The sequence below is a fragment of the Pseudopipra pipra genome, chromosome 5, assembly GCF_036250125.1.
Source record: "Pseudopipra pipra isolate bDixPip1 chromosome 5, bDixPip1.hap1, whole genome shotgun sequence".
Lineage (NCBI taxonomy): Eukaryota > Metazoa > Chordata > Aves > Passeriformes > Pipridae > Pseudopipra > Pseudopipra pipra.
In genome coordinates this window covers 21,737,951-21,748,977 of record NC_087553.1, presented here as the reverse complement: position 1 = coordinate 21,748,977, position 11,027 = coordinate 21,737,951, and the positions used below count along the sequence as shown (strand labels likewise).

General features: G+C 44.1%; 1 protein-coding gene across 1 annotated transcript; it reads left to right on the top strand.

Moving 5' to 3' along the window:
- The first annotated feature begins 575 nt into the window (after positions 1 to 575).
- On the top strand, positions 576 to 10,525 carry RTCB (RNA 2',3'-cyclic phosphate and 5'-OH ligase). The gene is made up of 12 exons (XM_064654918.1): positions 576 to 752; positions 850 to 928; positions 1,402 to 1,469; positions 3,148 to 3,247; positions 3,755 to 3,911; positions 4,528 to 4,684; positions 5,785 to 5,944; positions 6,233 to 6,408; positions 6,872 to 7,060; positions 7,481 to 7,591; positions 8,269 to 8,388; positions 9,452 to 10,525. The coding sequence occupies exons 1-12, from the start codon at positions 660 to 662 to the stop codon at positions 9,557 to 9,559; spliced, it is 1,518 nt and encodes a 505-aa protein (XP_064510988.1). The 5' UTR covers positions 576 to 659; the 3' UTR covers positions 9,560 to 10,525.
- The last annotated feature ends 502 nt before the right edge of the window (positions 10,526 to 11,027 follow it).

Genomic DNA, 11,027 nt, shown 5'->3' with positions numbered 1-11,027 from the left:
CTCATCCCGCTCCGATCTGCTGCTTTTGTGAGCTTTAAACCACCCCTGCACAAAGCCCCATCCACCCGGCAGGGTACTCAGATCCCAGCCCTCCTCACTCCGGAGGAAGAGGGTCCTTTTCAAGCCAAGACTGAACAGCAAACAACTCTTTCCCTCATGCTGACAAACGCAATCGACGATGGGGTGTGGGCGGCTTTTGCCAGACTGGTGCTGAGCAAACTCATCCCACCTGCAGCAGAGCGGTACCTAAATACCCCACGGGCCAAAACTGCTCTGCCCCGGGGGAACAGCTACGTGAAAAAACACTTGGGTTTTTTAGGTGTTTTTTTTTCCCCCGCAAACCAGCCCAAAAGCCGTATTTAGTGTGAGGGAGGAGGCGGCCAGGTACAAACCCGATCCCTGCGCTCCCTCTCACCGCGGGAACTCGGTGTCTGGCCCGGGCTGCTCCAGCCCCCTGGGAAATGGTGCGGCCACGGAGCTTAACTGGGGGCCGGGCCAGCCCTCGGCAGGGCTGAGGGAAAGAGGGAGGGAAGGGAGGAAGAGGGGAGGCAGGGCTGAGGGAGGAGGTTTGAGCCTCGGCGGCTCCTGTTCGCCGCTGAGGCGGCGGGGCCGCGTCAGTTCCTGCCGCCGCGCCGGTGCCGCCATCGGGAGCCGCCGCCATGAGCCGCAGCTACAACGATGAGCTGCAGTACCTGGACAAGATCGACAAGAACTGCTGGCGGATCAAGAAGGGCTTCGTGCCCAACATGCGTGTGCGTGGGAGGGGGCTGGGTGCCCGGGGAAGGGGGTCGGGGAAGGGGAGCGGGGCAGGGGCAGCGGCAGCCCGGCGGCTGACGGCTCTCCCCGCAGGTGGAGGGTGTTTTCTACGTGAACGACCCGCTGGAGAAGCTGATGTTCGAGGAACTGCGCAACGCCTGCCGTGGAGGAGGTGGGTCCGGCAGGGCCCCCTGATCCGGGAGGGTGTCAGAGAGTCGACAGAATCAATTAGGTTGGAAAAGACCTCCGGGATCATCCAGGCCAGCCTATGACCGAACGCCACCATGTCCACTAGACCATGGCACTGCAGGCCAGGGCTGTGCTGTGTGGGGCTGAAGTGCAGGGATGGGTCCAGATCTGACAGCTGGGCTGGTGGTGACACACTGCTGTTGTTAGTGCAGACTGCACTCCATCGGTACAAACACAGCACGGGGTTGGGCTTTGGTGTAATAAGTACCTCGTTTAATGAAACTGCAGATTGTGCATGTCACTGGGTGCTCTACACCAGATAAGAAGCCTTGTTGGTGGCTGACTTCTAAATTGCCAGTGTTTTGAACAGTCTGTTTAGAAAGCACTGCACTGTGATTATCATGGTAAGTTATCAGATTGTTTAACTTTTTTTTTCTTTTTTTTCCTCTTTTTCAGGTGCAGGTGGCTTCTTGCCTGCTATGAAACAGATTGGGAACGTGGCTGCATTACCTGGTATTGTTCACGTGAGTAACTGCTCTGAAAATTTGCTCTTTTTCTCTTCCTATTTGCCCGAAATTATTGCTTTCCAAGTGGGAACTGTTTTCAGAAGATATATGGATGAAAGTTCTTTTCAAAGCAGTTTGTGTGTTAAGAACCTGTCTCTGAGTAAACTGCTTGCAAGGGCAGGCTGCAAGACTAAGTTGTCAGAAAGGGAAGCGTCCACTTACTTCATTACTTGTCTTTTGACATGAAGCTTTTTTAGCATTGGTTTATGCTATTTCCTTTTGCTTGAGCCACATTTCCATCAGTGTCCATATTGACTGCTTGTTGGTTTTCAATTGCCTCTGCTGACCTGGAATGCATGGAGGAGTGAGGAGAGAGCAGGAGGTGATACTGTTGTCTGTATTATTGTTGCTGACCTAATGTGGGTAGTGAGTCCTCCCATGCACTCAACACTTCTTTCCCTTGCCCCATGCCTTTTTGGAAGCAGTGTCAGATCTGATAATGCAGGAGGAAAATACTAGGCTGTGACTCTTTTCAGGAAGTGGAAGTGATGTGGAAATGATCTCTTTCTCACTCAATATTGCAAATATTAATAAGTAACAAATAACAGAATTGTTTTAACGGTCTTCCTTGGTCACTTGGCAGACGTTTTGAATTTATGGCTGCAGTAAAGGGCAGACCATCATGCTGTTAAAATGCCTTAGTGGGCAGCCAAAAGGGAGTAAGGTAGAATAGTAACAACCTGTTAAATAGGAACTCCGTCTGGTAGTTTGTAGGAGAGATGCTACAATCATCTGTGTATTCAAATCTTCACTTTTTATTTCCAAGCCAAGAGACTTATTGGTGATGGCAAGGGGAGGCAGAAGAAGCACAAAATCCCATTGAAAAGTACTGTTCTTTTTAATGTATGGTAGCAGTTTAACACACATCGAAAAGTTACAATTTCTAACAGCTTTCTGGGTGTCTGAGGCTTTTTTTGTTTGCTTAAATAGACTGCAGAGTGCTGTTTGTGATGTCCTAATCTAAATTTAAAATGCCACAGCTCCTGTCTTGTCCTATCCCATCAGGATCTCACTCAAAAGGTGATTTTTTTCCTCCCTACAGGGTGCAGTCTTTGGTCAGGGTTGATGACACAGATAAGGAGAGAAAATGCTGACTTTTATTTAATTCATAGCACTGAACTCTTCCCTTGTTGTGTTTACAGTATTTAAATACTGCAGATGTCTCTAGATGAAATTTGGTAAAAATAACTTATCTTCACTCTTATGTCTGCTTTATGCTGCTCAAAAGCTATTGCCTGCCTGAGTTTTGAATGCAAGGACTCGAGTACAAGAAAAGGCCAAATTAGAATTCAGTTTGAGATCACAGTTCCTACATTTAGGTGCTTAAGCTCTTACCAAATTTTTTTGAGATCTGGCCCATAGAGTCAAGAGGGCTTCTCAGCTGACTAGCCACAGGGTGTTTGCTTCAGACTGAGATCTGCTCTCTGCTTTCTTTGAGTGTCTGCCCTGTAAGTGCAGGAGTTCAGATACTCGCCTGAGTTGTTGTGTTCACTCCGTCTACATCTGAAGATCCATTCTCTTTTTGGTATATTTGTTTTCAAATGTGACAACTCTTGCCACAAGGCAAAGCCTAACCAAGGTAACTCTGCAGCACTGAGTTTCATAAAACTTTAAAATTGCCTTCATTCCCTTTCAGAGATCAATAGGCCTTCCAGATGTCCATTCTGGCTATGGGTTTGCCATTGGCAACATGGCTGCCTTTGATATGAGTGATCCAGAAGCAGTGGTTTCACCAGGTGAGGATGACTGACTTAACCTGCTCTGAGAAATGTTTGGGATGGCATAAAAATACTTTTTCAAAATAGCAGGACTTTCTAGTACTTCATGTACAGAACTAAAGCTAAAATATGAGAATTGTAGGGGCTTAAGAGGTGCTTAATTCTTGCACTCAGAATCTTTATTCTTTATGGAGCGGGCGGTTGCACTGAGAACGTCTAAACAGTACAGGGAGAATTGCCCTTGCATTTGAGGCTTGGACTCGTGATATCCCTTTCTGCTTTCTCTGGGCAGTATATTTTATATTTGTGTCTACTTTTTGTCTACTTGTTGGAGTAACTTCATAAAGAGAGAGCTTTGTAGATACTTGTACAGCTACGTCTTGAAATCTGAGGCTTTATGTCAATCTGTTAAAATGAAGCCTAATGCAGTTCTGCCTTTTCTTCCCCAGTATTGTTTCAGAAAGAAGGTGTGAGATCACAGTATTCAGTACATGTTCCCTGTCATGGCTTTTTCTACACTTCTAGGTGGTGTAGGATTTGACATCAACTGTGGTGTCCGCTTGCTGCGTACAAATTTGGATGAAAGTGATGTGCAGCCTGTGAAAGAGCAGCTTGCCCAGGCTATGTTTGACCACATTCCTGTTGGTGTCGGCTCCAAAGGTGTCATCCCCATGAATGCCAAGTAAGAGAATGACTTTGTGCACACATCACCAGAGGGGACATCTCTGTCTGTTTGTTTTGATGAAAGATTTCATCAGTGGGAGACTTTTAAAAAAGAAAGAGTAATTCTAAAAATCTTTCCATTCTTTCTACATATGGCTTTACCAGGACCAACATAATCATCAATGCACAAAGTCAGCTCGCTCTTCCCCCATTTAAACCCCTGAACTAACTAAAAGTTCTTGAAAGGTTCTCATTTCTTCTGACAGAAAACTTCCATGAGCATAAAGGTTTTTTTTGAAAGGGATGAGAGAGAAAATAGGATATTCCCCACACAACAAAGAGGAAAAAGTAATGACCTATCAAAAGTTAATATATTTATAGAGCTTGATTTTCATGAAGTACTAAGAAGTTGGACTGGTTGTTAGGAGAGCTAGGGGCTGATCATAACATCACAGAATAATTTAGGTTGGATGGGATCTCTTGAGGTTGTCTTGTCTGATGCCTTGCATGAAGGAGGGCTAACTCTGAAGGTGGGTCTAACAACAAAGTTATGTCAAGTTGCTCAGGGCTGCATCCAGTGGAGTTTTGAGTATATCCACGGATAACCATCTTATGTAGGTGTTTGATAATTGCAGGGATTTGGAAGAGGCACTAGAGATGGGTGTGGACTGGTCTCTCCGGGAGGGCTACGCCTGGGCAGAGGACAAGGAGCACTGTGAGGAATATGGAAGAATGCTGCAGGCTGATCCCAACAAAGTCTCCTCAAGAGCAAAGAAGAGGGGTCTGCCTCAGGTAATGTTATCTTTCAGGAGGGCTGTGAATGCTCCCAGGGTTCAAATGAAAAGGTTAGAGAGTAGTTCTCTGATTTTATGTCTTTTCTTGAAACTGTCTAGCATTTCTGGGCAGGGGGAAAGGTGAGATGGTGAGGCCAGTTCTGAATAATTCTTGACAGAACTGTAACAGAGGGAAGTAATACTGGGCCTGCCCAAGGTCCGCCGGGCCATCAGTTTTTCATCTGTTAACATGTGGTAATGACATTTATGTTGGGTGGCATTTCCACATCCAGATGCAGTTTTGTTTTGAAGAGGCATGCAAGTTAATCTGCAACTTCTGTCCTTGTTTGTTCAGCAAATGTATAGCAGGTCAAGAAAAGATATAATAAATGGAACTAGGTCATAACTGAATTACAGTTAGAGTTGGATTTCGTTTTTATATATAATACTTCATTGCTCTGTATGGAACAATTTGAGATGGCTCTAGTAATGATACATTTGTAAAGCCTTCTTGTGTATGACTTCTTGAGTTTTATTGATTGGAGTGCTGCGAGATTATAACATTTTAACCTCAAAGTAATGTTACGTCCTCAGTTTTCACATTTGCTTTGGAAATAAGTGATCGTCTGTTACGGAGTTAAAAAAATTTGGGCTTGGAAATGGAATAGCTTGCTTTAATCTACTGAAAGGTTCCAAGTACATAATTAACAGGTTGTTGTATCTTCTTTGTGGAGTTATAACCAAGTATAAGACTATATATGTCTGCCTTACCTATACAAACTGGAGATGAATTCTCAATACTCTATACTCTTCCTGTTTTTCAATTAGGCCTAAGTAAGTTGACAGCACAGTCTGTGGATCCTGGTCCTTTTGCTTAATCACAGTCTTGTTCCAACACCAAAGGTAGTCATAAATCTAAACAAAGAGGACAGTGATTATGCTACTGTGTTCTACTTCCTTTCAGTTTATATGGGGATGTTTTTTCCCTCAAAAAAGATTTTCTAAACCCAAAACCTTGCTGTAGCAATTTGTGCTTTTGCCCCTGTTCCCCTGCCTTTCCCTTGTGCTCCCAGAGGCTGCTTTGCCTGCACTGCCTGATCAGTGTGTTGTGCTTGGCAGCTGGGGACCCTGGGAGCTGGAAATCATTACGCTGAGATCCAGGTTGTGGATGACATCTACAATGAATATGCTGCCAAGAAGATGGGCATTGACCACAAAGGGCAGGTGTGCGTGATGATCCACAGTGGAAGCAGAGGTCTGGGCCACCAGGTTGCCACAGGTATGATCTGACTGGTGTAGGTACCTGGAGCGAGGCAAACTGCAACACCAAAGAGCATTTCTTACAGTGTAATTGCCAAGTACATTCTGAATTGCCTGGACAGGTGTTGTCCATTTGCAAACAATTGATAACATTCTGCCACAGGTTTGCTTTTGCCTTTGAGAAGAAGCTGTAGGTTTAACCATTGGACAAATCAGTTTTAGAATGTAAATTATAGATACCCATGTGAATCTCACAGATTGAAACAAAATTAAGAAGTCACTTAGATTTACTGTGTTTATTTCCCAGATGCACTCGTGGCAATGGAAAAAGCAATGAAACGGGACAAAATCATAGTGAATGATCGCCAGCTGGCGTGTGCCAGGATTGCCTCTGCTGAGGGACAGGATTACTTGAAGGGAATGGCAGCTGCTGGGAACTATGCGTGGGTTAACCGCTCTTCTATGACCTTTCTAACAAGACAGGTACGAGCAGAGTTGTCTCTGATGCAAATACACAGCTGCTTTATCCCAGACATATCCCAGAACACAGAGTAGCTGCAGTATTTAGCTTGATTTTCATTTTATGCTTCTTAAACTGTTTTTTTCTGGAGAGACTTGCACAAAGCTGTAGTCATGACAATCCATCTAAAATCTTTCAACATCACTAGATTGTTCTTGCAGAAGACATTTAAGCAATATTTTTGAAAATACCTTGAACTACAAGAAGAGGATACAATGAAATTGTTTTTACACTGAAAAGCCAACTTTTCAGAGTTGCAAGAATTTGTCTAGTTGATTTCTGACTGAATTTCAGCATTAAGCTGTGAGTGGGCAGAGGAACAATCGAGACTGTCCGATTCTGTCACGGTCAGCACTGTTGTGTTCAGTTCCATTGAGGCTGAATTATGATCTCCTTGTATTTTCTATCCTGATTTGCTCTCTTTAGGCCTTTGCCAAAGTCTTCAACACAACCCCAGATGACCTTGATATGCATGTTATCTATGATGTGTCTCACAACATTGCCAAAGTGGAGCAACATGTAGTGGATGGAAAAGAGCGGACTCTGCTGGTGCACAGAAAAGGATCAACCAGGGCCTTCCCTCCTCACCATCCTCTTATTGCTGTTGATTATCAAGTAAGTTTAGCTTTTGGAGAAGGAAATTGAAGAGAATTCTGGATTAATCAAACAACAGATATCTAAGCGTGTGAGTTCCTTTTTTAAGGTAATAGCACTGGAACCGAGCAGGATGGCAGTGTTCTGCTTGTCTGTGTGTTAGATCTTTGGGACACTGAGCTCCCACTTCTGCTCCACCCACAGTGGCTGAAAGATCATAGAAGGAAAGAAGTCCTTCATACCTAGGGCAGGATTCAGTGTTTTGCCTTGTCTGTCTGTTGGACACAAGTCTTTTGATTTGCTGTTCTGTGTCTTTCAGTGCAGGCATCTCCTGAGGGAATGTGAACCTGACCTCCTTTTTTGGAGATATGGTTCCTCTCAGACTTCTGTTACAAGGTTTTTTTCATCTTTTCCTCATGAATGAATACTTTGCATCCACAGCTGACAGGACAGCCTGTGTTGATCGGCGGGACTATGGGCACCTGTAGCTATGTCCTTACTGGCACAGAGCAAGGCATGACTGAGACCTTTGGAACTACCTGTCATGGAGCTGTAAGTCAAGAAGTTGTATCAGAAAGAGGTTGGAATGGGACTGTCATCCATAGAACAAGGTTATTCAAGGGTCATCCAGTGTGTGGTTCATCCATTGGTCATACAACTAGAGAGTAGCCTTGCCATGGTAATCCCTGCCCAGGAGGACTACAAACTAGAAGTCCTTTTTGTCCCTTACTGAGTAGTTTTGACTACTTCTGCAGAAAATCTAGGGGATACTGCTTTATGTTTGGATGAAGATGTGGAGAATGAGCTCCTTTTGCCAAATTCTGATATCTCTGAGCTAACAGGAGGGGTTAACTGTGCTGAGGCTGTCCATAAAAAACTCAGTCGTTAGAAGAAGGTATTTTCTCCCCTGTTACTCGTAGTGTGAGACAATGAGTGAGGAAAAGAAGTATCTTCCAGTAAAACTCAGACTCCTGAACACTATCTGGTTTGGATAAAAAGGTATGTGCAGACTAGTATGTTATACACATGGAACATTCCTAGCCATCATACCAGAGGTATAATTTTGCAGGAGCCCATCACCTAAAGTCTAAATTCATTTCCTGTATTGTGGCTTACTGTGGTCCGTGCTCTCAGCCTTACTTATAATGTAGTAATGTTTTTCTTTAGTAAGAAAGAGGGCTTTTTTCCAGACTGCTACAAAAACTATGACTAACAAAACTGCTTTCTAGGGTCGTGCGCTGTCTCGAGCCAAATCTCGACGTAACTTGGACTTCCAGGATGTGTTGGACAAGCTGGCTGACATGGGCATTGCCATCCGTGTTGCTTCTCCCAAACTGGTCATGGAAGAAGTGAGTTTAATACTTACTTATCTGAGAGGGAAAAGGAGGGTCATGCTCTTTGGCTGAATGACATTCCCTGACCTGATTTTTTGCAGTGCTAAGTGATTGCTAGTACTCTAAATATACAGCTTTTGCAATTTCTGATAGAGCTGTCACATTTTTTTGAAAATAATGGGAGGTCTTCCCTGTCCTGAACTCATGCTAAGAAGGGAGATGCCTGACTGACAGGTTTTGGGGTGGGGGGATAGAGGTGTATGTTTTTTCCTCTTCTGCCTGGTGATAGGGATAATTGCTATCAACTCTGAGGTCTGTATGAGCATCTACAAAAGTAGTTATGTTTTATGGGTTCTCTTCTTGAATGCTGATCTCCCTGCTTTGAATTTACTTTACACTGGAGCTTTCATGTAGATTATTAGCAATTTGAGAGATCCCCCTCTTTTAAGATGAATTCCTGTATTTGCTCAAGAAGAAGAGAACTACGAAGGGCTAGAAAACTTTGAATATTTTCACTTCCAGTTCCTCTGCATTAACATGATAGAATGTCTTTTCTGTTCACAACCTCACTTATAGAAGGGTGTTAATCATTTGGAGCTATGCTGTTATGAGTGTTGGTGTTATATGAACATGTTGATCATGTTAAAGTCTCTGTTTAGGAGCAGCTTCCTTGTCAGAATGTAGGAGGGGGAAGCTCTAGAGTTCAACCCTGATTGTTGTCACTAATGGACAGTGAAGATAAATTTTAATGTAAGGAAGAAGTTAGAGTTACTTCCTGCTAGATAATGAGGGATGGCATTCTCACATGCTGGGAGACTGGATTATCTGAAAAGCTGAACCAAAAGAGCTACTATTTTATCTGATAGATGGTGAGACCTTATTTGGAAAGCTAAGAGTCTCAGATTTCTTTAATATCTAAGGTGGCCAGATTCTCTATATGTTCACCTACTTCTACATCCTCTATCCATATGATTGTTTTTGTGAAGAGGGGATTTCAAAAACCTATGTCTAGTCTTCCTGTGACTTTGGGTTCTTTATAGTTTTCTCTTTTTCTTTTTTTCCCCTCTTTCCCCTCCAGGCACCAGAGTCTTACAAGAACGTGACTGATGTGGTTAACACATGCCATGAAGCTGGCATCAGCAAGAAAGCCATTAAACTGAGACCTATTGCTGTTATAAAAGGCTAGGAACTGACAGGGCAACAGAAGCACATCAGTGTCTCCAGGCCTTACACAAAACTGACTAGAACCATCATCTTCCCACACCTCTTGGACTCTGTAGGATGCTCAAAGATCACATTCCTGTTCTGGAAACACAACAGTTGAGGATACTTCTATTTTTAGCCACTCCTAGGTATAATTAATGCCCCCCTTCCTCCTTGTTATATGGCATTCTTTTCTTGTGAGGAAAGGGCAAAGAAATAAGTAAGTCCTGGTTTTATATGCAATCCTTCCCCTGTTTGCCTGGTGATGGCTCAGGCAGGACTTCAGGCTTGCCTGAGTTGTCACTAATTGCTGTGCTGCAAGACCAGTGAAGATGATGTATGAACCAGACCTTGCCATGTCCACACCTGAGTGCCTGGAGCTCTTTCTGCATATGGAAGTACTCTGATAGACAGGGCATAGCACTTCTGGGCAGGGAGAATTGCCCTGTTTGCAGATACCTTTATGCATAGTCTATATTGTTGCATGTTTTGTGGCCATTGGATAAGGAATCTGGAGTTGGGAATGGTTTCCCTCTTTCTTTGAGAGGGACTAGCTAGGCTTGAGGCACAGTCTTACCCCAGCCTCTCCTGTTTAACTCAGCACCTGATGTACTTGGCTCAGGACAAGTAGGTGTTCCACAGTCTTTTGGAAAAGCTAGTAGGACTGAGTATGTTGCCTTGAGAGGTTTTGTTTGCCCAGTAAAAGTTGTAATTTAACAACTTAGAGATATGCTAATCCAACACTTTGCAAAGCTCTAGGCATGTAAAAGTTGGGTAATGCTGCTCGATGTGTCCTGCAGCTCTGATTTAAGGGAGCCCAATTGCAGGGTCAGGCCCAATACAATGTGACTTATGATGCTTCTTTTACATTCATTAGACAAGATTGGAGGGGAAGCTGACCATCCCCACTGGATCATGTTGGGGATTACAAATAAAATGGGAAGATGGACATGGCAGTGTATCTGTGTCATGTTTATTCTCTGGCTGAAATGTCTGTTTTCTGCTTTTAAAGCACATAGACAAGCTTGAAACCCGTTGCATTTTGGGACTTCAGATCTTGCAAAGGAGTGTGCAGATGGCAGAACTTCTTGCAGGGTACAAGGAAGGGCATTGTGGTGCTGTTTTCTCAGCTTGGCTGTGACAGGAGTGTGACAGCTACAACTTGTCTTTCTCAGGCCTGCTGAGCCACCTCGCTGGACAGGGGATGGTGCTGCCTGTAAACCTCTGTGTCGGCACAAGAGGGCGGCTGGAGGGAAATAAAACCCCAAAGCAAGAGTGGAGCCCTGCCAAGGAGTCATGTAAAGGGAGCAGATTGTGATTGATGGGCTCGAGTGCCTTTTGATGAAACATCCCTTTAAGTTTAGGATCTTAGGAAGCGTTAATGGCATTTCACTGTCATAATCACTTTGTTCTTACTGGTTTCTGCGTTTGTGTAGGTTCAGAAGCAGCAC

Bases quoted from the DNA above. Each gene is read 5' to 3' on its own strand.
- RTCB (XM_064654918.1), top strand. From the start codon at position 660: ATGAGCCGCAGCTACAACGATGAGCTGCAGTACCTGGACAAGATCGAC. The intron at 753-849 runs GTGCGTGGGAGG...CTCTCCCCGCAG, and splicing joins GCTTCGTGCCCAACATGCGT to GTGGAGGGTGTTTTCTACGT. The intron at 6,409-6,871 runs GTACGAGCAGAG...TGCTCTCTTTAG, and splicing joins TGACCTTTCTAACAAGACAG to GCCTTTGCCAAAGTCTTCAA.